Raw genomic sequence first — 26,232 nt, forward strand, 5'->3', positions numbered from 1 at the left:
AATGGGCCTCGCATGGCAGAATTCAGACTCTGGCCTCTGTGTTTGAGGAGGGCCAGCGTCTTCTGCCCAGCCCTTCTTCCCCACCAACGCCCACCTCGTACCCCAAACCTGGCACATGACCTCTGTCCACCCCAGGTCCACATCCGCAAGGTGGGCAGAAATTGTTTAAAATGTTATTCTGTACCCTTGACCTGGGCCTCTGTCATCACATCTGCAGTGACACCATCCAGTACCGCTGCTCCCGAGAAGGATGTTATAGCCAGAGATCAAAGGGAAGGCGTTTGAGTCTGTATAAGCAAGTCTTCAAGCCCCAGCCAGGGCAAAGAAGGGGATTTCTGGAAGGACCAGAGAGACCTTAGTCACTGGAGCATCCCACAGATGGAGCCTGCATCCCGGAGACCTGTAGGGTCCGCGACACTGTGTGCTGAGCCCTGCGGGGAGACGAAAACTCCACACGATACGTCTAGATTCAGTTCAGCCTCCCTCCCTCTGCACCTCAGCGCAGGAGGAAGCAGCTGGTGATTCTCCTGGGCTTCAGAGAAGGCAGAAATGCAGAAAAGAGCCAGGGGCATCCCCCCGAGTACCCGAGTACGCCGTGGTCCAGAGAGGTATGGGACGGCAGAAAGAGACCCTTGAACAGGGCTGTCAGAAGGAGCCCTGCATGAGGACCAAGCAGGCAAGAGGACATCTCAGCAGATGCCGACAGGGGTGGGGGAGTTGGGCATCTCTGAACTGACCCAAGATGGGGCCTCAAAAGAGAAATTCAGTTGAATTGTTTCTGATACGCCTATGGTAGAGCTGAGCTTGGGGTGCAATCAGCACCCCACTTCACACTGGCTACGTGCTAAGTATGTTTCTGTCTGAATTTAGGCCACCAGAAAGCACAGAGCAAAACTGCAACCCTTTTCTATTCTCAGGAACCTGCATTTGGGTCATAATTTTCTCTGATTTCACTTTGCCATGCTGCTCTTATTTCTCCTTGATCTTGGTGTCTCGCCTATGGTTATGCCGTTATCCCACTACCCACATTATTATTATCTGACCTGAATCCTATTTGGAACAAGGCAAGGCATATATGGACCTGAGAACATATGTGTGTATCAAGTAGATAGTTAAAGTAAGTTATAACCCAGGTTTCAAAACTCTCAGGCATAAAGCCCTCTGAGAAGGGGGACCCTTCCTGCAGGAGGTTGGATCTGAGGCCTGGGGGCTGCAGGAGGCTATCCACCGTGGGCCGGCAGGGGAGCTGAAATGCACAAGGTGCTTTCCTATAGGATAGCAGCCCCCAAATTCACAGGTGAGACTTGGATCCTGGTCCGGGTTGACCTTTATGTTGGCAAATAGCTCCCTATGCTCATCGGTCCCATCAGAGGTGGAGCTGGTCATGGCAGCGTTGGGGCATCAAGTCCTTCTCTGAGCTCCTGCCGAGGCTCAGCTACTGAAGCCCCCGCTGCTCCTGTGGCCCAGGTAGAGCTGGTGAGGGCCCAGCAGAAGCGGCCATTCTGAGAACGCGCTTTCTAACTACTAGTAAAGTGGGTTTACTTGGTGATGCACAGGCCAGGAATTTACTCACTGCAAGGCTGGAAGAAGAGCGTCATGGATGGGTTAACTGGTAAATGAAGAGTCTGTCTTGACCAGAGAAAGAGAGAGAACTTAAACCACAGAACCTCGGCAGGGAAGGTTCAAGGCCCATGTCGTATGGCCTGGGGGAACACGGGGCATATATGAGGATCGGTTCTGGGGCCCAAACCCTTTGGGCAGACACAGCAGGTGGGGACATTTCTGCACCAACTTTGTGCTGACAGGGGCACCTACCAACCATCTTCCCTCCCTCAAACACAGGGCATGAATTTTTTTTTTTTTTTTTTGCGGTACACGGGCCTCTCACTGCTGTGGCCTCTCCCGTTGCGGAGCACAGGCTCCGGACGCGCAGGCTCAGCGGCCATGGCTCACGGGCCCAGCCGCTCCGCGGCATGTGGGATCTTCCCGGACCAGGGCACGAACCCGCGTCCCCTGCATCGGCAGGCGGACTCTCAACCACTGCGCCACCAGGGAAGCCCCAGGCCATGAATTTAAAAAAAAAAAAAAACACTCACACTCAAATTTTTCTCCTTTTATATCATTTCATCCAAGTTAATCTCTTGGGCTTTGCCTTTACGGTAGTACTCTTTTCTTTAAACACATTTATTCGGTTGATCATCTATGCTGTAAATATTTGTATTATCGTCAAACATGCCACCTAATGCCAAACATGCTTTGAAAACTTAGACCCGAACGCCTTTTTAGGAAAAAAAAATCTTTATTAAAAAAAAATAACTTACAAATGGAAAGAACTCTCTGAAATACAAGGTTTGTTTCGTGCGCCGTGTTACAGACTGGAATAGTGTTGCTTTCTTTATTTTCAGTGTAACTTCACAATAATATTCATGTCACAAACTGCATTACAGAGCAGTTTTCGTTCCATATCCCAGACCGGGTCAAAATACCACACAGATAGAAAACTATCGTAAATAAAACATTTCAGCCAAAACCGGCATGTATTTATATATATATTTATATGTATGCGTGTGTGTGTATGTATATATATATATATACTTTCAAAACAGCTAACAATTAATGTCATCCTTAGTCAAAACGGAAGTCAAACTAATGTCGAAACTACAACACTGAATATATGTCAGCATTATACCTCCCATACAATATTTAAAATATATTTAAACTTTCAAATACATTTAGAAGGTACATCAAGGGTGAGAAAAATAAAGTCTTAAGATTTAAATACAAACCACCATATAAAACCTTCGGGGAGCACAGAAAAGTCCTATTTTACAGAAGTGCAGGCAAGGCTGTCCTGCAGCTGGTGTGACAAGCAGCGGGGACTGCTCGGCACAGCCCCGCACGGTGGGTGCCACTCCGTCGGGACACACGGCCAGGTGACAGACAGCCGCATTGGCACGAGAGAGAGAGAGAGAAAGGAGCCACAGGGACGCACGTTCCCCTTTTCACGCAACCGCGGCATCAAGCCTGAAGCCACTTTGCTTTACTGTGGAAAATGACGCAGCCCAGTGCCCTGCTGGGAGCAAGCACCCATCCCGGAGGCCGTGCAGAGCGCGTCACTTGGTGTTTTGCTCCAAAGCCGAGTACTCGGTCTCCGACACTCGGGAGGCATCGATGAGCTTGGTGAGACCCGTTTTGGCCGAGTACTTGAAGATGAAGGCTTTCATCAGCTCGTACCTGTAGTTGCGGTTGATGAAGCTGTAGAGCACGGGGTTGACGCAGCAATGCACCAGGGACAGGCACTGCGTGACGTGCAGAGCCGTGAAGAGGAAGTTCTCCAGCTGGCAGGTGAAGGGGATGTAGTGGAGGATGGAGAAGATGTCCAGCAGTACCACGACGTGGTAGGGGAGCCAGCACACGAGGAAGACCACCACGTAGGAGAAGATGATCTTCCGGCTGCTGTGCTTTTCCTGGTCGCTGGAGGAGGAGATGGCTCGGGCGAGCAGGAAGTAGAAGACGGCAATGATGGAGAAAGGGAGGGCAAAGCCCAGGACCACGGAGATCAGCTCCATGCTGATCAGCCACTCCTTGACGCTGTGCTCGGGGTAAAACGACCGGCAGTAGGTCTCATTGTTCGAAGCGGACGTGACAGTCTTCAGGTAGTAGGTGTCGGGCAGGGACACGCAGAAGGCCAGGAGCCACGCCAGGACACACACGGCACGACGCGCCATCTTCTTCTTGCGGCTGGAGGTGTTGGTGAAGTAGGCGACAGAGAGGTAGCGGTCCACGCTCATGCACGTAAGGAAGAAGATGCTGCCAAAGAGGTTGATGGAGAAGATGAGGTGAGTGACCTTGCACGTGAGCTCACCCATGGGCCACTGGTTATGCTGCACGAGGCTGACCACCCAGACCGGGATGGTGACCACCACCCACAGGTCGGCGATGGCCAGGTTCAAGATGTAGCAGTGCGTGTCGTAGCCCGTGGTCTTGGCCTGGATGTTCACCCAGACCACCACGGAGTTGGCGATCATGCCAATCACGAAGATGAAGATGTAGATGAAGGAGAGCGTGTACAGCAGGACGTTCTTGTTGGGCATGTTGGCGCACTGCACAGTGTCCACGACGATGCAGTCACTGCTGTTGCACGGCCAGCTGATGTCGGAGAAGTTCCCCGGCTCCGAGTAGTCGAAGACGTGCAGATCCATGGTGTCACGGGCAGCGATCAAACGGCCTACGTGCAAAGGCAAACGAAAGGATGGAAGACCAGAACGGCTCCATTAGCAAACACTCCAGATCTGTAAAACGCTTTCCCAGTGCCCCTGTGCGCTCAGCGGTTTCCCTGTAGCTCCCTAGTATCTTTGCGAAGAAAGGAGAAAAGAAACCAAACACAACAGAATCTGCAGAAGAAAACACACCCAGATTCTAAATCCCTGTGGATCTAAATCCATCTCTCTCAAAGAGAGAAACAATGTTTGCTTTCTCTGTCTTTGCAGGGTTGTGTTCTCAAGACATCGTCAGCCTGGCTGTGCCCAGGGTGTGAGACTGACACAGTCCAGAGGCCAGAGGGACATCAGGCCCTGAGTCTCAGGCCCAGTAGTGCCGAGGGCCCGCTCATTCTCTGCTGGGGAGGGCAGAGCCATCTCGCCTATGTCCCCAAGAGCGGCGGGGTGGGTCTGTTCCTGGCACTGGTGTATTACAAGTGTCCTGCTCGCCTGTCTCAGGTCCACTGCGGTTTGCAGTCAGGAGGCCCCTGGAGATGCGGGCAGCGTGTGGCACGCCCTGCAGCTTCCCTGCACCCCAAACCTGCAGCCTCTGACTTTGCCATGTGGTTCACAACTCAGCGCAACCAACCAGCTGTCTCAAAGTGTGGGCCATTGCCTAGTTTTCCATCTTCTATTTGTCCAGCTGCTTCAAGAGTAACTGGTGTCAAGACCCAAAGCACAAAAACCACCACCTGCTGCATCTCTGGAGGGGCTGACTTTTCTCGTCTTCCCTGCTGACCCGGCATGAGGTCAACACTCTCAACTGTCACCATTTTAACACCCATGGAGAACCCAGGCCCGAGGCTCCACTATGCCTGGAAATGATTCCCCCACAAACACCAGCTTCGAGAGCTGCCCAGGGCTGTCTTCTGCTGACTGGTCCACCCAAGGGCCCTGAAACCCCTCCACCACCTGCCGTGGGATGGCAGCCTCACTGCATGACTACGGGAAGGAAGATGTAAAATGGAGCTATTCAACCTGAGGGCGCCCTGACCGGAGTTATCACCTGGGGTAAGGAGTTTGTGCTTCCTTTTCACCTGTTGCACGTAATGACCGACCACGGGCCAAGCTTATTTGCCAAGTTCGCTTAAAGTGGACTCCAGGACTTCCCTGGTGGCACAGTGGGTTACGAATCCACCTGCCAATGCAGGGGACATGGGTTCGAGCCCTGGTCCGGGAAGATCCCACATGCCGCAGAGCAACTAAGCCCATGCGCCACAACTACGGAGGCTGCGCTCTAGAGCCCACGAGCCACAGCTACTGAGATCACGTGCTGCAACTACTGAAGTCCGCGAGCCTAGAGCTTGTGCTCCGCAACAAGAGAAGCCACCGCAGTGAGAAGCCCGCGCACGGCAACGAAGAGTAGCCCCCGCTCGCCGCAACTAGAGAAAGCCCACATGCAGCAACGAAGACCCAACACAGCCAAAAATAAATTAATTAATTATTTTTTTAAAAAAATAAAGTGGACTCCAGGCCACATGTAAGAGCTCCCAGAGGATGAGGACTATGGTCCCTGGGTCAGTGCCCAGGTGACCGGGCTAAGGGTCTGCAGAGGCCCAGCTGGGAAAGCACCCATCTGGCGATCAGACCTTCCTGGATAGGGCTTCAGGTTCCTCACTCATTAGTGTTTAATTTGAGACGAGCTAACCTGTCGTGTGCCGCTGCTTTCTCAGGACACCAGCACACATCTCACGGAGCTGCTTAAGAATTCACGGGCCTGAGACAGAACCTAACACAAGCAGACACTCAAAACTCCATGCCCGCCCCTCCCCCTCTCTTTACCTATTAGAAAGCACAGGCTCACTTAGCTTTTGCTCCACGTTCAAAACTGACTCTTCCCAGCTGCTGGGAAACGTCCTGCCCTGGAGGGAGACGCAGGAGCCACGCAGAGAGCGCGGTTTGATGCTCTCACCTCCAGGCTTCGTGAACAGAATCCCAAGAAGTGAGACCGTCTGCTGCCTCCCAGGGCTGCCTCCAAACTCACGGCAGAGGACCTGCTCTTGAATCCCGTTTAGGGAGACAGCCCTCAGGCTCCTGTCCCTTCTCCTCTGTGGGTTGTAAGCGGCCTCTGGTTCCCCTCCAGGTGACCTGACCACACCTCAGTGTCCCCTGCCGCTGACGGAGATGGCTGGACCTCCCAGGAGGTGGCTGGAACCGCGGTCCCTGCAACCGGGAAGCCTGGTGGTCCTCAGTCACCCCACCAGGAGGACCCTCGGGCCCTGGGACCACCAGCTTGTCGCAAGACCTGACCCGTAGCGCGCCCACGCAGAGTCAGCCGGGTCAAGTTAGGACAAATAAACTGCTCACGTTAAGAGACTCTGGAATGCCCTGTCCTAAGAGGCAGCTCCAGGACCCCAAGAGGACATGGACACACAGAGGACGCCTCTGCGAAGCCAGGCCCCCGACCCACCGGATGGGCCTCAGCGTGGGCAGCCACCCCCAGACCAAGCCTTCAAGGTACTACTGCCCCCTCTCGCTGCCCGGGCTGCTCACCTGCCTGGAGCTGACTGCGCCCGCGGCAGCCCTGACCCCAGATGAGGGCAACAAGGGATTTGCGCTTTCCTCGCCTGCCTGGCTCTAGCGTGCTGACGCTTCTCCCCCGTTTCCTTAAAACGAAACACATTTGCAGCATGGCTTAGTTTTATAAAGTGCTTGCACCCCGTGACCTCATCTGCCCCGAGCCCCTGCAGAGCAGAGAAGCTCAGCTAGAGGACGAGCCACAGCCCCACAACGGTGGGCTGGCCCCTGGCTGGGGCTCCTTCGTCTGCCCGCACTGGCACAGCCCTAGCAGGCCTCGGCGGACACAGCCAGAAACCCTGGAATGTGGGTCATTCACAGGGGCTGGAGGAAAAGGAAGGACCCCCAGCCTGTGCTGGCCTGACTCGGCTGCCGTGTCCTCACCTCTGTCTTCAACCCAAGGAGTCATTCCGCTCGCTGGGACACTCTTGTGCCCTGCAGGGTCCAGGTGGCGGGGCACTGCTCAGTGTGGACAGAGGGACGCACGCACGCAGGGGACCTCGGGGAAATGCCAGGCGTCTGTGTCCCTCTAAGACCCCACTTCTCCCACACAACAGACCGTCCGCACTCACACCACTGGGGCTGGGCCAGCCCTCGGTGTTCCCTGAGCTGGAGCCGCAGTGGGAAAGGGCTCAGGGACCCTGAATCGGTCCTTTGGTTTCTGCTCTCTGGGTGATGAAAACCTGATTTAGTGATCACTGGTCCTCTGAGCCCAAAATGTTACTCGTGAACCGGGCACGTCACTCCCTGCAGCCGTCCTTTTCCCTCGCTCCTGGACAGCATGAGGGAATCTTCCAGAAAGGGCTGAGGGGAGAGCAGAGGCTGGGGGGCTCCTTGCTGGAGCTTGAAAGCCAATTGGCCGGGCTTCCCTGGTGGCGCAGTCGTTGAGAGTCCGCCTGCCGATGCAGGGGACGCGGGTTCGTGCCCCGGTCCGGGAAGATCCCACATGCCGCGGAGCGGCTGGGCCCGTGAGCCATGGCCGCTGAGCCTGCGCGTCTGGAGCCTGTGCTCCGCAACGGCAGAGGCCACAGCAGTGAGAGGCATGCGTACCGCAAAAAAAAAAAAAAGAAAGCCAGTTGGCCCCACTGATCAATCATCAATCACCGATCACCTATCACTGATCACCCATCAGCCCAGGAGATGAGGCCAGAGGCCCATGCCTTGACCACCAGCCTCCTGCTGGGGAACCCACCCACCCCGACCCCACGGCCGAGGCTCCAGTGGTCCAGAGAAGGAAGAGAAGCACCAACAGAGGAGGTTAAACAGGCAGTGCAGTAATCCAGTCCTTCCCCGATTTAAGCGGGAAGCTGAAGGGGGAAAAAAAGAAGGAACGCCAGACGATAGCGTAGCTTCGGTCATTTGTTATTTTACATGCATTCTGCTCTGGAAACAAACAAGGGCTCTTTCCAGAAAAGAGACTATTATGATATAAGACAATCTGCCATGTTACGTCACATGTGGTCCGTGGTTGTCTGAGCGTGTGTCCCAGAGGTCTGGGGCTAACGGTGTGCGCCTCTCACTGCCCCACTGAAGACAAGAATCTTCCTAAGTCACTGGCTTAGGTTTTAACAAGTGATGCTCTCAGAGCTCCTGACCCAAACAAACACATGACACAGCAACCACGAAATATCGACCCAGGCCCCTGGTTCCCCAAGACCTGGCCAAACCTGAGGGAGGAGGGGGTGAGGGAGGCTTTCCACCGAGCCCCTGGGGCCACTCAAACCCCCTGAGATCCTGCACCAGTCTCATCTCCAGGAAAAGCAGGAGTGGGGATCACCCCATCCACTGTGGAGGCCCCACTGCCTGTGCCAACCAGGAAGGACCTGCGGGCCCGACACTCTCGTATACACAGTGACACCTCCCAGCCGTGTGGCTGGGCTGCGGACCCCAGGGCCTGGAGCAGATGCCCTCGTCCACTGGGACCTGACCCCCTCTGCTGGAATAAACCAGCAGTTCTGTTCCTGTCAGCTTGGGCCAGAGCTGAGGAGGGACTTCTGGGTGTTAGTCCCACCTGCCCACTGCCTGCCTCCCTGTGGGCCAGGCCCCCCGCTGGGGTGGACAGGAGAATGAGAGACCACTTCTGACACAGGTCATAACATCTGCATAAAGATTCCTGATGGAAGGAAAAAAACGGGGCTTGGAATAGAAGATTCTTACCATTGTTTGTTCACACCATTGTTTAATTTTACAAGTTCTCCTCTCAAAATATATATTCCCAGGTCCCCAAATGTACATGCAAAAATGTTTACTGAAGCACTATTTATAAACCAGCAAAAAACTAGGGACAACATAAATGTCTACCCATGGAGGACAGCAAACCACTTTCTGGAGTATAATGCAGCTGTACAAAGAAATAGGAAACCTCCTTTTACAAACGTGGAAAGTTACACTTATACATATACCGTAATCTCATGTATGTTAAAAAAAACCCCAAAATTATGTGTATTTTTATAGATAAATATATGGGTGTAAAGGAATGGGAAAAAGATCTGCAGTAAGTATAACTTTGGGTTGGGAGTGTGGGATGAGGGGACAAAGGGGGAACTGTAGTTTCTACTCTATACGCTTCCGTATGATTTGAAACTTGCTATCAAGAATTCTGTAAATGTGAATAGAGGGAGGAATGTTTCCCAGAACAGTAAAGGTTCACGGCCCATTTTTTTCTAGACCAGGGAGATCCCACTGAGAACAAAGGAGTAATCATCACTTTTCATTCCCTTTTCCCCAACACGTACTGCTTTATCTCACCGAACCCCCCTCCAGGGATCACTTCCCACAGATTCCATGCCCAACACCTGCTTCTGGAGAGCGTCGCACTTCTGCCAGGACAGGAAGTGGATTTTCCTACGGCCTGAGGATGGAGGGCCAGCATCCGTCCATCCCGCCTCCCGCACCGGCCTGGGGTCTGTAAAGGAACTCATCTGCCACTCGCATCCCCAAATGGTGGAAGGGAGATGCACCACTCATTTCTCAGGCTTATTATTCATCAATCGAGTATCCTTGGCAACCACTTCAAGCGGCCTGACACATTCAGCTGCTTCCAAATGGTTGCCCTGCGCTCACCAGGCCAGCTGGGGGCAAAGCCAGAATGAGAATCTCCAAGTTCAGGGTCCCCATGGGGTGGCAGTTTGGCCTGCAAGGAATATGTCCTTTCACTGGCCAAAAGTCACTCCCCTCCAGGACACAGACTGCCACGTGTTCAGGTGTCTGGCCGGTGTTCCCCAAAAATGCCTTCAGTATGTTTGCAATTTCCGATCACAATCCCGGAAGACCCTTCCCGACCAACCCCTGAGCCCCTCGCTCCCCAAATAAATTCCATCCCAGATATCCCCTCTGTTTCTCCCGCCTTCTCCCAGCCCGGCCGCGCATCTCCAGTCCGTGTCACTGGGCTATTGGTGTGTTTCCCCTCATCCTCAAGCTCCCACCCCACGACGTCTTACTCTCTGTGTACAGAGCAGCCAGCAATGGCACCTGGACAAAGCAGGTGTTCAATGAATTCATAGTCAATGAATCGACCATGAATCGACCTCCCCCAAGACCAGAAATCTGAGGTTATCAGTGGAAGTGGAGGCCCAGAAGGGACTTTTCTGAAATCCTCACAGAGCTAAGATAAACATCACCGGTTTCTATGTCCCCAGATGTTTGTGGAGCCCCTTCTGTGAGGGGCACTGCTCTGGGGCATAACAAACTGGAACCAATCACACCCGTCTGCCCCCAGGAACTCGCCAAGTAACCGAGAGGTTCAGGAAGGCAGGAGGGCGGTGCCGGACCCCCAAGGAGAGAGGGGATGGTGGGATGCTCAGTGATATGCCATGAGGAGGGTCACTGAGTCTGGCTGAAACAGTCAGGCGGGGCCTGTCCACGCAGGAGCCACCAAGGCCTTGAGCAAGGGACTGGCTTTGGGGCAGAAAAGGAGGAAAGAGGTGACACAAACCACGGAGAAGGCTTGCACTGGAGGCTGGGTGCAGGTCAGACTGGAGGCAAACGCCAGGATGCCGTGCAGAGAGGCGAACACAGGCCAGGCCGCCCAGGGCACCAGCTCGGACGCCAAGGGGCCCTCTGGGCCCTCCAGGACCTCTGCCTGCAGGTGGTCTTGTTAACTGGTCTTCTGCAATTGGGACTTGTGTCCTCCCAGGGTGGAATTTCACGGAGCAGCTCAGTGTTGTCCCAACAGGATGACCCAGCTCGGCTAATCTAGCTGCTGGGCACCTGGAAACTGAGGTCAGACAGGCAGCAGGACCAACAATCTCAGGGGTGCGGCTCGTACCAGCTCTCGTCACTCTCCCCACTCCCAAGGGACTCTCCAGTGGCACTCAGCCTCTGGTCTCCTGTGAAAGCCCTGCCCCTTCTACTACTCAGCCCAGTGCAGTCTGCGTAAAGAGGGCCCGCATCATCTGTAAAGGTCATTAGGAAACCGCACGTCATTGGCGTTTGTTTCACTTCTTACCAATCCTGCATTAGATCTACGGGAAAGTCCAGGAAAGCTTCAGCCCAAGCCTGGGAGGCCACCTGCTGGGGCTGAGAGCAGAATGGGGGCGGCGTGTCCCCCACCCCGTGTCGCGCAGACAGAACAATGCTGTCCTGACTGCTTACTTTACACAAGTCAAGAATTGCTCTGAATCACTCGAACACTTAAAACAATAATAGAGAGAGAGAGAGAGAAAGAAAAATCCAAGCCCTAATTCAGATATGGGCCGCCTATTTCCAGAGTCCTCAGACACACTACACACGGACACACAGGGCAGCCTTGTCCACTGTAAGTATTGGGGGAGATAAAACGAACCCCACATCCAGAAACCTGATCTGCTCTATTGTGCTTAGCAGCCCAACAGGGAAGCAGTGCCGGACCCAGAAGGGCAGATCCAGAGATTCCCACGGCACAAAGGCTGCCGTCTGATGGGTGTAACCAGAGCCCTGATTCCCACCCAGCTTAGTATCAGGATGAGGTAGTGGGAGGTCAGCCAGCCCAGGACAGCCACTCACCTCCGGCTACACACAACGGGGTTCCCAGGAGAACAGGACGCAATCTTAGACAAAATTTAAGCGAAGACCCGACCAAGATTTCTGTTACAGTAAGAGAACTGGAAGATGCTAGCCACCAGGCTGGCAGGGCCCTCACCATGCGGTCCCCATGCGGCCCCCTGCACCTTTATCTGTCCCTTGACCTAGAGTGGTCCAAGGCCACCTGAGGTGGTCTCAGCCCCTCCACCTTTAAATGCTTGGAACAAAAAAAGAAGGGGTCAGCTTCCAAACCTACTTGGGGCTCAGCAAAATTTTCACTATAAAAATATGTAATTCTCTCATCACTTGAAGAACCAAGCAACGTTTGTTTTTTTCCAATTCTAAGCTAGTAGATTCTTATGTAACCAAAGTATCAAAGATTCCCTGCAGAAAACCATTAAGGATTCAAAATCAGAGGACTCTCCCTTTTTTCCTTTCTTTCTTTTCTTTCTGCTTGCTTGCTTTTACTTTAATAAGACATATGTGTCCCAGAGCTACAATTTCCTGGAGTTTAAAAACACTTGACACGACACACAGATGTCCACCTACACACATGCAGTTCGATTGGAAGCCCTTCTAATACTGTTTTTGCTCCTGAGTAAAACCAAGCTCCTTGGTTGCCTGTACGAAAAGGACAAATACTTTCTAGCCCCCAATTTCATTCGTGTTCTGCAAAATCACTGAGGACCATCTCAAGTCCTGAGTTACTCTTGGGGCTCACAGAATGACTCTCTTTCAGTCTCAGGTTTGAGTGACCAACTTCCCTTGTGTCTCCTGGAAAACGGGAGCCTCTCTGCCTGGAGTGATCACACAAAAAGCCACTGTTCCTGATTAAGTAGGTTTTTTTGTTTGGGTTTTTGTTTTTTTTTTCCATCCAGAAAGCCTATACTTTGCCTGTTCTGGACCTGATTAGAAAACATAATACCTTCTCCAGTCTCTCAAGACTTGCTGTTAATATGGGATAACCTCACCTCCGAAGTCCTGACTCAGTGAAGCATCGTCACGCTGCCCGGACTGTACTCTCTGGAACTTTTTTTAAAACTACGATTGCAATGCACACCCCTTTAAAAAACTCAGATGGGCGGCAAAATACAGGCATTTCTCAATTTTCTTTTGCTTTTCCACTCTAATCCCGTGCAGCCCTCCTCCCCCACCCCGGTTTCCAGGAGGCTGTGGCATCAGGCTCCGCAGTTGTGTGCACACTGGAGTGTTTATTGCAGAGACTGGGGAAAAAAGAGCAAATTGTTTCCAAGCTAGAGCTCCCATGTGCAACTCCGCTTCAGAAAAAGACTCTGCATCTGGGGAAACTCAAGGGCTGATGAAAGAAGGGCAAGCAGTTTATCCATTTAAAATCTATGGGAAGTTAAGCACAGACACCAGCAGCCTCCACTTTCCTTTCTAGGCAAGCCTATTTGATCTCTGCATTTTCCTGGAATAAATAAAGGGACACAAAGGCAGCATCGGCGCATTTAAAAAGAAAAGAAAAAGTTACCACATTAAGATTTTGCAGAATGAAGTTTCAGGGGATGTCAGGGCATCAAATACCTTCAAAGGGCTGTAAACCATTTCAGGGAGGCCTCTTCTACATCTGGAAAACGTAATTATCCTGGTGTGAGCAAGTGAATTGAGAGAAAAGAAGGAAGGAAAGAAGAAAGAAGGAAGGACAGACTGAAGGAAGGAAGAGAGAGAGAGAAAGGAAGAAAGGAAGGAAGGAAGAAAAGAAAGAAAGAAAAGAAAAGAAAGAAAGAAAGAAAGAAAGAAAGAAAGAAAGAAAGAAAGAAAGAAAGAAAGAAAGAAAAAGAAAGAAAGAAAGAAAGAAAGAAAAAGAAAGAAAAAAGGAGACAGCCAGTCTGACTTTTACAACTTCTCATTCTCCCTGGAACTTACAAGTCTTGGCTAACCACCCAACCCTGACCTCACTGCAAAGTTTTTACTTTCCGTCACCCCTCAAACCTTTATGCAGGCTAACAAAATTCATGTTTTACTTTAGGAGTATAATTAAATTGCAAAATCCTACACTTGTGTGTGTGTCTTTTTTTTTCCAGCTGAAGTTGGATTTAACACCTTCTGAGCGAACAATAGATACTCAAATTAGATCAGGAGGGATGCAGTCAAGAGACAAGACCACCGAGCTGTAGTTAACATTCACCCTTACAGCTTCCGGACTTACAGGCCCTGGTAATCCTCCAAAGCAGTGAATTCAGACCACTCTGGACCCAAAGAGATTCTCAGCCCAGTTTTCTTCTTCGCTCAAGGATGCCTCTTCATAAATGGTACATCTTTCTGGAATTACACATTCACTGCCAATTCTATTTCCCAGTGGATATACCAGAAGCAAAACAGGTAGGCAGCGGTGCCAAGCTGATCCCAATGCCAACCCTGAGCAAGCTGAATGGACAGTCTGCCTTCTTGTGAAGTTCTCTGCTTGCAAATAAACCCCAGATTCCTCAATCCAACGAACACACACACACACACACAGAGTGCCTTCCACTTCAGAAAACTGCCCTTTTTTACTTTCTGCAGCCAAGGTGAAGCCCCCAGTTAACAACCACACTCTGCAATGCAGCCCTGCAACACGCAGCCTGTGCTTTCAGAAACCAGACCTGCAGACTCTCCAACACCCATCACAGCTTATAAGAAAGAAGAGCTCTGGAAAAGACCATTAGCTTAAGAGCAGAGCCCCTGCCCGCCATCCTCCCTTCCTTTCTAAGCAAGGCTGCCGACCCAGCACAGTTTCCTTACCTCCCGGCTGGACTCCGCTCCGGCTTAGGGCTCAGGGCTCGCCTTCCCAGCTCCTGCGCTCACTGCCTTAGGGTTGAGCACTTTGCAGGAAGTGTGAGCTCTCGGGCTGCAGATTTGCGTTATATACACTGCAGGGAGGCGGCCTCTAGATGGCAGCTTTGTAACCCGCATCTCCTCCCTCCCTCCTCCAGCCACCCCCTCTCTGCGCGCGCGCGCGCGCACACACACACACACACACACACACACACACACACACACACACACGCTTGCATGCACGCACACACTTGCACCCGCGCACACACACCCCTCTTGTAAACCCCGATCTGTAATTTCCGGCCAAGCTCTCCCACACAAGCACACTCTTGGGAAACCCCAGCCTGCCTTCATTTGCAAAGTTTAATGAAGCTACAAGGTCCAGACCCCGGGGGGAGATGTGTCAGCAGAAGAGAAAAAAAAAAAAGGCAAAGGAACCCTAGTGCTTTGCAAAATCATCAAATATTTATCTGGTCTCAGGTATATCTTAATAATCCCATTAACACCAAGAATTCCTTTGAATGCCTCTTAGCTCTAGGGAAGACTTTGTTCCCAAGACAAATTGCTCTGAACTTCTGAACTTTGGTGTTGATTTATTAAGCCTGGGTTGTCTTTGTTAATTCCTCCAAAACAGAAGTAACAATTTTGGTATGGGAGCAATGAACGCGTACCACAGCATATACAACCAAAGTGAGGGAAAGAGCCTTGCAATAGATTTTAGTCGATTTTATTTAAATAGTTTTATCTGTAAAGAACTTTAGGTGCAAAAACCTTGAAAATCTAATGAAAATGATGTTCTGAAGCACACCCAGTGCCAGGCACACATTAGAGGCATCACACGTGTCTTTTGATAATGTCCTTTACGGAGGTGAATTTAGCAAATATTTCTTTATTTTTATTATTGAAATCTACATTCTTATCTAGACGTGGGTAGCTGGAGTTCCATCCATGGGGGAATTGGACCTAAAAATGTGTTCCATATAATAATCACCTCTACTGCCCTATTTACATAGATCAGGATGACTTAAGCTTTCACTTTTCAAGCTGCGCTGAGCTTTTCCCCCCAGTAATGTGCAGGGTTGTGGCTTTTGTTTTGCTTCTGCTTCTCATGGCGTTAGTTCTGTGGCGCAACTCCCTGCGCGCTGGCACCCGGTGTTCCCACTCTCACCCCAGCTGAAGCTTTTTGAGGTTCTTTTTATACTTCTACTAAAAATACCAGCAGACAGCCAAACGCTCCGTCTGGAGGATTGGGAGGTCAAACTCTCACGCGGCCAGAAGGCCTGGGTATGCAGAAAGCCCTTAACAAAAGAAATATTTTGTTTAGATGAAACTTCACAGAGCACAGTGGAAGTCACTGCAAAATGGGAGCTAAGAGCACACCTGCTCCGAGGGCTCTCACGGGGGTCTGCCCACCCTGTCCCTGCCCATCTGGGCGCTGTCCTTAAGAACTGGCACGGATCTTCTTCCTGTCCTGTTGCCTGGGCACCCAAAGCCCCATCTCCGAGCTCCCACAGTGAAAGCTGCTGTAAAGCAAGACCACAGGCAGCTGGCTCTGCGCGCACGCAGGATTTGGGGAGACTGTACGAAAACCCTCGTGACTTTCTCGGTCCTGTTTTCTACCAGCAGGTGACCCTGTGTCTGAGCCTGATGGAAATGTACCTGTGGCGGCCAGAGCAGAGATCTCCTCTGTGACACTGACACCCAGGCTGACTTTCTATTTCTATGAACGTGCTCTGTCCCTTAATGCGATTCTCTTTTGGCAGGTTTGGGGGCAAGACTGAAGCGCAGGATGGGTTTGAATCTGCTCTCAATTAAGTGCGCTACGTTGAAAAGAAAGCAAGCTTTGCCGAGAATCCCGCGACAGGACGCAGTTGCTGAAGTGGAGGAAGGAAAACGCAAAGTAGGTGTTAAAAAAAAGAACACGCTTCAGTTCAGACGCTGTAGGACCTGCTCTCCCCAGTGGCAGAGCTGGGGCGCCTGTCGCAGCACCAGGAGGACGGCGAGGGGTGCAGGAGCCGCGCGGGCACAGTCTGGGTGCAGAGCTGTGTGCATGGGTGCCCCCTGGGACGAGGCCCGCAGCCCTCGAGCGTCTGAGTTCTGCCTGGGTCTCCCCACCCCTGACGGAGAACCCAGTCCTGGGGGAATTGAGAGGGTAAGTAAGCCAATGTTCTGTAAGGGAGGAAGATTCCATCACCCCAGGACCTAAAATGTCTCTTGGAACGTTTGGAAGTCTGCCCCAGCTGGTAGAAGGATTGCATTTGGAAGGGAGGGTTAGTCTTAGAGGAATGAGTTTGGTTCCCCCGCAGTGGGAAACTGAGAAGGCGGGAATGGGTCGCTGTCCCTAGAGCTGTCCCGGCTGACCCAGAATTCATAGCTCCTGGACCTGTTTTGCTCGCCCTGACTACATAGTGCAGCGGGGGCGGTGAAGGGGTTTTAAGCCAAGCCCCCCGCCCCATCCTTCTCTGTCTATAATCTGCACCTGGGATTTTAGACTCCGCAGAGCAGGCTGTCACCTCTGGGCTCTGATTTGCCTGCAGATGTGGCACCATCATCCTCCTGCCTTGAAACCCCACCTCACTTTCAGAGGGATCCTAGAGGGCCAGACTTGTGGCTGGCGGGCTGAGGGCTCCAGGGGAGCACAGTTAGGCTGGAGAGAGCGTGGACTCTGACAACTGCAAATGTGGTCCCAGCTCACCTGCATCATCAGCCCAAGGGCTGAAGACTGGCTCTGCCCAAGGGCGGGCGTTTCGTGCATCCTCAGAGCATCACACAAGGTGTTACGGATTCCTAGAGCCAGCCAGTAGACATCTTGGCCCGGCGGGAGTCATCTCAGCCAGGACTGGACATCCCCCCAGAATAACAGATACTGACGCCTTCTGTGGGGGAAGGACCTGGAAGGAAGGACAGAGCCCTGCCCACAAGGGGATGGGGGTCCCAGCCTGGGCTCCATCCAAACAGGCCTGATTTGGAACCTGAATTATACATTGTTATCTCCTTAGGCAGCCAACCTCTTTGGGATCTTAGGTTCGGGTCTTTAAAATAATTATAATAGAACGTTCTGTTCTCGGCAGGTGCCTCTCAGGGTTAAATGAAAAGGTTAGAGGCACCTCGCCGGTGCCAGGAAGGCTAGTTCTCTCCCTCTTTGGCCGCGGCCAAATTCTGGTGACACAGAGCATTTTTGAAGATATACAACCCAAGTCTTGCCACATTTTATGAGCTCTTTCATAAAGTTTGGCAAGTTTGCACAATAACAGCTCTGAGTGTGGAACTTTTGCCGGGCTCTGTGCTAAGGGCTGCGTTCTTTCAGTTAATTTTCACAGCAGCAGCCATTAGCCTAAAATGTCTCTAGTTTTGTCCCGCTTTTCTAACTGAGAAAACTAAGGCCCAGAGAGAGTGGGCAAACTGCTCTGGATAGCTGTCAGTGAATAGAAGTGGGATTCAAACCTGGGTTTGCCCAGCTTCACAGCACATGCTATTACCTGGTGCCGCAGAAAGACATACTCTTAAAACAGAAAAACCATTGTGAGACATATATCAGGGTGTGTTAAGTTGGTTCCCTAAAAACAGACTCTCGGATGAGAATTCAGGGCAACTGTTGTGTAAAGGATGTGCTCCCAGAAGAACCTGGCACGGATAGGGGAAAAGACAACCAGAGGTGCAATTTCTAGCTAAGTCTCAGCTGCAGCCTGACCCCTCATGTCTCCCTGAAGCCTAAGTTACACCCTAATTTGTCCCAACTCCAGGCAAGGGAGCTGGCTTTTGTGCTCCTATATCCTTCAACCAGTGGATTAGGGCTACTGGCTGATGGATGGGGTAACGTAACCCCCAGATACTCCCCATTCTCAACCTGTGTGGGCAAAGCTACTCCAGTAACCCAAGGTCAGTCTCTCAGAGACTCACCCAGTCTCAAGCCTGGGCAGTAAACCCACATCAAGGGTTGGGGAGGGGTGCACAGAACTAGAAAGGGATCGGGGGAGCTGAGCGCAGCACCGCCAGGGTCCACCGCACTGGGCATCTGTGGCATCTATTGTATCAATTTGACCCAAATAGGAGAGTACTCTCTAATCAAGACTCAGACCAACTTGTTTCTATGCCAGGCCCTTCGCACCTAACATTTTCTGTTCTTGGAATGCTCTTTCCAGTAACGGTTATATGGCTGCCTTCTTCTCACTATCCTGTTCCAGGCTTGAATAAAATTGCTTTAGAGAAACTTGCACCACTCTAGCCAAAAAATCCTCCCATCCCAGTTACTCTGTCATTATCCTGTTTTCTTCATAACAGTTAATCACCATCCAAAGTCATCAGTTCCTTGTTTGTCTTCTCCCCACTAGAGTGTAAATTGCCACAGGGCAAGAATGTGGCTGTTTTGTTTCAAGGCAGTATGCCTGTGGTCACACTCAGTGCTTGGCCCGTAGTAGGTGCTCATAAGTATTACCTGCATAAACTCGGAAAAATCTCACTTTTAAATCAGGTTTTCACCCGTCCCATATTTTGCTCACCTTCTGCCTCGTAGAAATGGGGGGGGGGGCGAGGGGGCGGGGGAGAGGGTGGTATTTAGGAAAGAGCCCAGGTTAAGTGCTTTGGGGAAACTTAAAACATAAACCTTGAATTAGGACGTTGAGATTAACATATACACACTACTATATATAAAATAGATGACCAGCATGGACCACTGTATAGCACAGGGAACTATACTCAAGATCTTGTAATAACCTATAAGGGAAAAGAATCTGAAAAAGAATATATATGTGTGTATCTATCTATCTATCTATCTATCTATCTATCTATCTATCTATCTATCTATATATACACATATACTTATGAATTGCTGTGCTATACACCTGATAGTAAATCAACTATACGTCAATAAAAAAAAAAACATAAACCTTGAAAGTGGGCAGAAGACTTGAATAGGTACTTCACATAAAAGGATCTACAGATGACCAATACACATATGAAAAGTGTACAACTTCCTTAGTCACTGGAAAAATACAAATTAAAATCACAGGGCCAGACAACTGGACACCCACCGGAAAGAATAAAATGAAAATGACTGAACGTTAGCAAAGGTGTGGAACCACCAGAATTCTCACACACCAATGCTACTTCAACTGTATGTGATGAAGGACCAGCATTCTTTCTTCTTTTTCAATTTCCAGTGCATTTCAGACCAAAATATTGTGCCACTGAGAAAGACTAGTATGGAACTCATGCTACCTGGGCCTCATCATGCAAGTGTGACACCTGCAGTGTGTCTTCACTGTCACACAAGGCTGCTGACTGTGGATTTGTATGCCACAGAAACGGCGCATTTCTGTAAAAGCATCAAAATGCTCACTCTCGATTTCTGGACCTACCTCTTTGCAGACTAGTAGCAAATAGCTCACAACCCACACTTCCATTGACACACTGTGCCCTGATGGTGGAGGTGCAAATTGCCACAACCAGTTAGGCAGGATTTGCTAAAATTAAACATATGCATACCCTCTGACTCAGAAAGTACATTGTAAGGTATATACCCAACTTGAAGGTGCAATATTGCAGCAAAAAATATACCAGAATGCTTAGAACAGGACTATTTATAAGAACCCCAAATTAGAAATAACCTGACATTAGCAGAAAAGGATATTACAGACCAGTATCCATCATGAACATAGAAATGAAATCCTTTAAAAATCAAATCAAATACAACAATATAGTTATCATGACTAAGTGGGGTTTATTCTTGAAATGCAAGGCTGGTTTAACATTTGAAAGTCAATATAATTTAATTTACTATATTAATAAAATTAAGTATTTGAAAACATTCAAAATCAATTTGTGATAACAACTTTCAGCAATCTGAAAATAAAATGAGTTTGATTTGATTTAATTCCTCAGTTTGATACAGGACATGTATAAACTTGATATAGGGCATGTGTGAATACTTAAGAGTTAACATCATACTTAATGGTGAAAAATTGAACACTTTACATCTAAAATTGAGAACAAGGCAAAGATATCTACTTTTACTATCTCCTTTCAACATTGTACTGATGGTCCTAGCTAGTGCCAATAAGGAAAAAAAAAAAAAAGAAATAAAGGCAATGGATTGGAAAACAAGATGTAAAACTTCTTTTATTGGCAGTTGATGTGATTATTTACATAGAAAATCCTGATTAATCTACAAAACAAATTCAAGAACTAATCAGTGAATTTAGAAAGCCCACAGAACACAAAGTCAGTATAGAAAAGTCAATCGTATTTCTATACATCAGCAGCAAACAATTAGAAAATAAAATTGAAAATTTTCTTTACAGTAGCATCAAAAAACATTTACTACATAGGAACAAATTTAACAAAAGATTTGTGAGACCTCTACACTGAAAACAACAAAAGCAGCAGTGAGAGAAATTAAATGAGAGGTATACCATGTTCATGGATTGGGAGACTCAATACTGTTAATATATGAATTCTTCCCAAATTGGTGTGTAGATTCAATGTAGTCCTAACCCAAATCCCAGATAATTCTTTGGTAGAAATTGGCAGGTTGATTTTTACATTTTTATGGAAATTGAAAAGACCTAACCATATCTAAAACTATCTTGAAATGAAAGAATGTTGGAGAACTCATATTTTATGATTTCATGACTTAATATAAAGCTATGGTGATCAGTCTAGTGAGGTATTGGCATGATAGACAAATAGATCAAGGGAACTAAACAGTCCAAAAATAGACACACATGTACAATCAACTGATATTCAGCAAAGGTCCCATAGCAATTAGCAAAGTTTAAGAACAATGATATTTACTGTATCATGGTAGAAATCAAATAGTTGTCTATTGGGGTGAGGATTGACTGGAAGGGAATTTTCCGGGGTGAATGGCCATGTTCTATATCTTGATTGGGCTAGTGGTTACATGAGTGTATATATTTATCAAATCTCATCAAACTGTATGCTTAAGATCTGTGATTTTCATTAAAATTTACCTCAATAAAAATGCAAACTGTGGAATGTATATAAAGTGATATTATTTATATAAAATTTTAAAGCACTCAAAGAAAAGTATATATTGTTTAGGGAACTATAGTAAAAGCCTACTTAGATGGAAGAAAGTATATACACCAACCTGAAGACAATGGTTATCTCTGAGGAGAGAAAGAGAAATAGGATGGAGTGGGAAGCAGGAGCACATACACTGTCTCTATAATGTTTTTATTTCTTTAGGCAAAATACTCTCATTTGTAAGATCTTATTGTGGGCACATTGGAATACTTTATATTACTTGTTGTTCTCCGTATTTGAAAATTTTCATTCTTAGCTTTTAAAGTTTAAGAGAAGAAAAAAAAATAACTTGAATAGAAAATTCTGAGTGAGGCATTGCTTTCTCTACGTTTACTTCTCTGTAAACTTTGACACAGAAAAGAATGTTTTCTTATCTCTGAGTGAGACCAGGAAACTTCTGCCAGGAGAGTATATCAAAGCATGAAAGACCTAATGAGATACCAAGCACATCAGGTCAAACCTAAGTCTCGTTTTTTCTGAAACTTTGGCAACATTCTAAAGTATTGTGATTTCACATTCCACAAACTTCAATATAAAGATTTTAGCTTCAAAGCCTAAAAACAATTTCAGCTCAAAAATATCTAAACCTGAAAACAATCAAAGAAGAAATATCTGAGTATAGCTAATAAAATTATTTCAGCTGATATGAGTTTTAAGATTACAAATTTTATATATGCTAATAGGGATATATATTTTCATTTCCACGTATGTTTGAAAATGCCTCAACAGATCTTAAAACACCATATGAGGTCAGTTATATATTTTCATTTCCACATATGTTTGAAAATGCCTCTACAGATCTTAAAACACCATATGAGGTCAAATTAGAATGGGAGACCCTTCCTTCCTTTCTCCCTCCTTCTTTCCTTCTTCCCTTCCTTCCTCTTTCCTTTTTATTTTTCAATAATTATAAACTTACAGAAAAATTTCAAGTAGAGAAAAAAGACTCTTCTTTCCCTGAACCATTTGAGACTGAGCTGCTGACATGATGCCCTATCACCCCCTCAATACTTAATGTGCATTTCTCACAAACAAGGATACTCTCCTTCTTTAACCCAGGGCAGCCACCAAATTCAGAAAAGTAACATCAAGACAGTCCTGCCTCTAAGTCTCCAGAGCCCATTTGAGTTTTGCCAATTTTCCCAATAGCGTCTTGGGTAGAGAAAAGAGCCTCTGAATTGTGTGTTACCCTAAGTCATTATCTCTCTTTCCTCGTCAGCCTTGTAGACTGTCCTTACATTTGGGTTTGTCTGATGGTTCCTTGTGATTACATTCAGGTTATGCATTTTTGGCTGGAATCGTACAGAAATGAGGGTGCGTTCTCACTGCAGCCCATCAGGTGGTGAACAATGTTCATTGGTTCCATTACAGTACTGACAGTGTTCACTTTGATCTCTTGATCCCTTGATTCATTACAGTATTGACAGTGTTCACTTTGATCCCTTGACTCAGGAAGTGTCTGTCAGACATGTCCACTGTCTTACTCTTTTCTCCTACATAATTTTGACGGGACAGATTTTGAATGTATGCAGATACCTCATTCTTCCTCAAACTTCTGCTTTATTCATTGATTTATTTGTATCTATATGAATGTGTGGTTTCCCCTCTGTAAGTTACAGTCCATTGCTCTCAGTATTTATTTTGCAGCTAATTGTCCCTGATTTAACCAGTGGGAACTGGCTTCTGTGTTCTTTTTATATATCCCTATCATTCTTTGAACACTTCTTGTTTTCAGGCACAAAAAGATGGTCCAGGCTCATCTTGGACTTTCTCTAACCCAGCCTGGAATTGGCTTTCCAAGAAGCCTTAGTGGAAAATGGTATTTAGAAGCCAAAATCTAGGTGCAAAATGTGCTTATCGTGGTATTGCAACTCCCCGGCTCAATCCGTTGTCAGTCAAGACATACATATGTATGCATACACACACACACACCTATACAGACATACATGCACATCAAAATATTTATATACATATATATAAATATATAAAATAATTGGTTCTAACACCAACACTTCTAATTCCAATCCAATAGACAGATTTTATTCAAGTACTCTCCCTTTCCATATTCAGAACTCCCATCTCCATAGCGGGGAGATTATCCTTATTATAATTACTGTCCTTATTATAGTTCTTTAGTCATCATTCCCTTTATACTAGTCTCTTATTGCTGCTGTAACAATTTACCATAAACTTAGTGCTTAAAAATACCAAAAATTATTTTTTTATAATTCTGGACATTGTAAGTCTACAATCAACATGCCCTGGGGGCTTCTTTCCTTCTGGGAGCTGCAGGAGTGACCTGCTCCAGAGGGTTCCTGCACGCCTTGGCTCAGGCCCTTCCTTGCATCACTCCAACCTCTGCTTCCATCCCCCCATCTCCTACTCCTGACTCCAACCTCCTGCCTCTGTCTTACAAGGATCTTGTGGTGACACTGGGCCCACCTGGGGAATCCAGGATCACCTCCCCGTCCCAAGATCCTTAATTAATCACATCTACACAGCCCCTGGTGCACAGGTTACATTCACGGGTGTGGGGGACGTGGACATCTTTGGGGGTCTTGTCGCCCCTTCTTCCTCCGGGGTTGGATGTCCTCTTCACCATGTCTGGGCCCTGAGACCTCCTGCAGGGCTGCCCTGTGAGAATGTCTTCCTCCCCCTAGTCTGAGCCTCCATGGCTTCCATGTGGGCCCCACCTAATCAATTTAGGACTGTACTGTCAGGAAAGAAAAGGAAGAAAAGGGGCAGAGCCAGAGCCTACTTTCTAATACGCTTTCCTTACAAATCATTAACAACTAATTTCTAGAGTTTCTATTTAAAGTTATGCTCACTTCTGCAGAAACCTTATCAAAGAAGTGAACCAATAGTCCTCCTACATCTTTTTTTCTTTAAAAGTCAGGAGGGCTGCCATTGTTATTCTTTGTTGGTAATTGCCAGGAACCCAACTTGAACTAGTTTACGCAAAAAAGAGAAATTTATTGGCTCATGTAACCAAACCAAGGCAAAGAGGGGCCAGAACTGGGCTCAGAGATGGCAGGAACCAGGGGCTCCAGTGAGGACACTTTCAGGACACTTTCCGTTTCCCATCTCTGCTTCTCTCTCATCTTGGATGCTTTCTCCCAGGCTGGAATCAGGGTGGAAGGGCTGCTTTTCCAGTTAATAACTTCTTAGCTTCATCACCAGGTGCGAAGAGAGACTTCTCTTTTCCAACACCAGCTTGAAAAGTCCCATTTCTGATGTAGATCAGGAGCTGCCCCTTAGGTCAACCCCTTTGGCCAAGGAGACGGGCTCATTTATGAATGAAACGGTCCTGCTCCTTCTTGCACGAGCAGAGGACGTTTGGAACAGACATTTGTGTGGAGAAATTACCCAGTCTCATGCCTGGTAGAGTGAAAAGATTGTGAATGTCAGGGAGGTCATAAGAATGTGTAGTTTACAAGAGGCAGAAGACTTGGAGAAGTAGCAAAGCAGGAGGGTCAGGTTCTGTCAGGTGGAAGACGGAAGATAATTATCTCCAGAACCAGAACCAGTGATGGATGCTGGCTCAGTATGTGGAGGGGCTGTCTGACCATCTCAGATGTAGATAAGCTGCCTTGCCATGGATGACTCATAAGCTTGGCAACGCCACGCTGGGGATGTGAGCATCTGGATTCAATAGGACTTCTAAAGTCCTTTCCAAACATGGCACTCAGTGAGACCCTATTGTGATGCTCATTTATTTATTGCCTCCCAGCTACAGATTCAGCCCTTTTGCTTGCCCTGTGAAAATGGATATGTGACCCCTTTTAATATCTTTTCTTTGCCAGTTAGCCTGATGTTCAGCTCTGTGGGCAGAAGGTGCATGAGGGAGCCCGAAGGAGGCAGGAGGAAGTGTTTTGCTTCCTAGTCTGGGTGCAGCCAGCAGCTTCCCCCAGCACCCCTGGGTGGTTTTTAGCAGAAACCTGGTGGTTTTTTGGTACAAAACTTGGGTAACCTCTGATGAGACATTTCCTCATGAACAGCTTTCTCTGGAACCCTAGAGCACAGGGTTCTGGTAAGTCCTGATGGGGCATCACCATAGCAACACCTCTGCCACCGCGGAGCCCCGGCCGTGCCGTCTTCAGTGAGGCCTGGGTCCCAGCCCTGGGGGTCACGGCTGCTCTTTCTATCTGCCAATCATACCTTCTTCACAGTTCTCTTTACTTCTTACTGTTCATCTCTCCTTACTCGATCCTCTGTTATAGTTAATAATTCTTTACATTAGACCTCCCCTGTTCAAGTGGCCTGTGGCTTCTCTCCCCCATCTGGACCCTGATCAATACACCCCCCTTGTTCCCCATGATGACTTCCCTGATCCCTCCCTTGAGAATTCATCATTCCCTCAAGGATCCAGAGACCTTTTACCTAGATCTGTGGGCACAGGCCTCAATCATACTTCACTATATTTAGGTCAAATGCACAAAGGGTTAATAACCCCTCGAGGGTAAAGGAATGTGTCTTAATCACCTTTTTTCCCAGAATGGAGGAAGGGAAAGGGAGCAGGTATCACAACCAACTGGGAGCTTTCTCAAACCACACTTTCCTCCTTCAGATTAAGTTCCGCTGAAGCTTAAATCCACCATGGACTCCCAGCCATGACTCAACACTGCTCCTCAAG

The 26,232-nt window shown here is 48.4% G+C and overlaps 1 protein-coding gene across 5 annotated transcripts; it reads right to left on the minus strand.

Moving 5' to 3' along the window:
• Positions 1-2,279: 2,279 nt before the first annotated feature.
• On the minus strand, positions 2,280-14,666 carry ACKR3 (atypical chemokine receptor 3). Of its 5 annotated transcripts, XM_067740132.1 has the most exons (4): positions 14,520-14,644; positions 13,323-13,365; positions 6,753-6,865; positions 2,280-4,228 (listed from the first exon to the last, which is right to left on the minus strand). In XM_067740132.1, exon 4 carries the CDS (start codon positions 4,200-4,202, stop codon positions 3,114-3,116), a length of 1,089 nt encoding a protein of 362 aa, XP_067596233.1. In that variant the 5' UTR covers positions 4,203-4,228; positions 6,753-6,865; positions 13,323-13,365; positions 14,520-14,644; the 3' UTR covers positions 2,280-3,113. The 5 variants fall into 5 exon arrangements, with proteins under 5 accessions (XP_067596233.1, XP_067596232.1, XP_067596231.1 ...); XM_067740131.1 differs by lacking the exon at positions 6,753-6,865 and having other exon boundaries at positions 13,270-13,365; XM_067740130.1 differs by lacking the exon at positions 6,753-6,865 and having other exon boundaries at positions 14,520-14,643.
• Between the last annotated feature and the right edge of the window lie 11,566 nt (positions 14,667-26,232).

Source organism: Pseudorca crassidens, chromosome 6 (genome assembly GCF_039906515.1).
Source record: "Pseudorca crassidens isolate mPseCra1 chromosome 6, mPseCra1.hap1, whole genome shotgun sequence".
NCBI lineage: Eukaryota > Metazoa > Chordata > Mammalia > Artiodactyla > Delphinidae > Pseudorca > Pseudorca crassidens.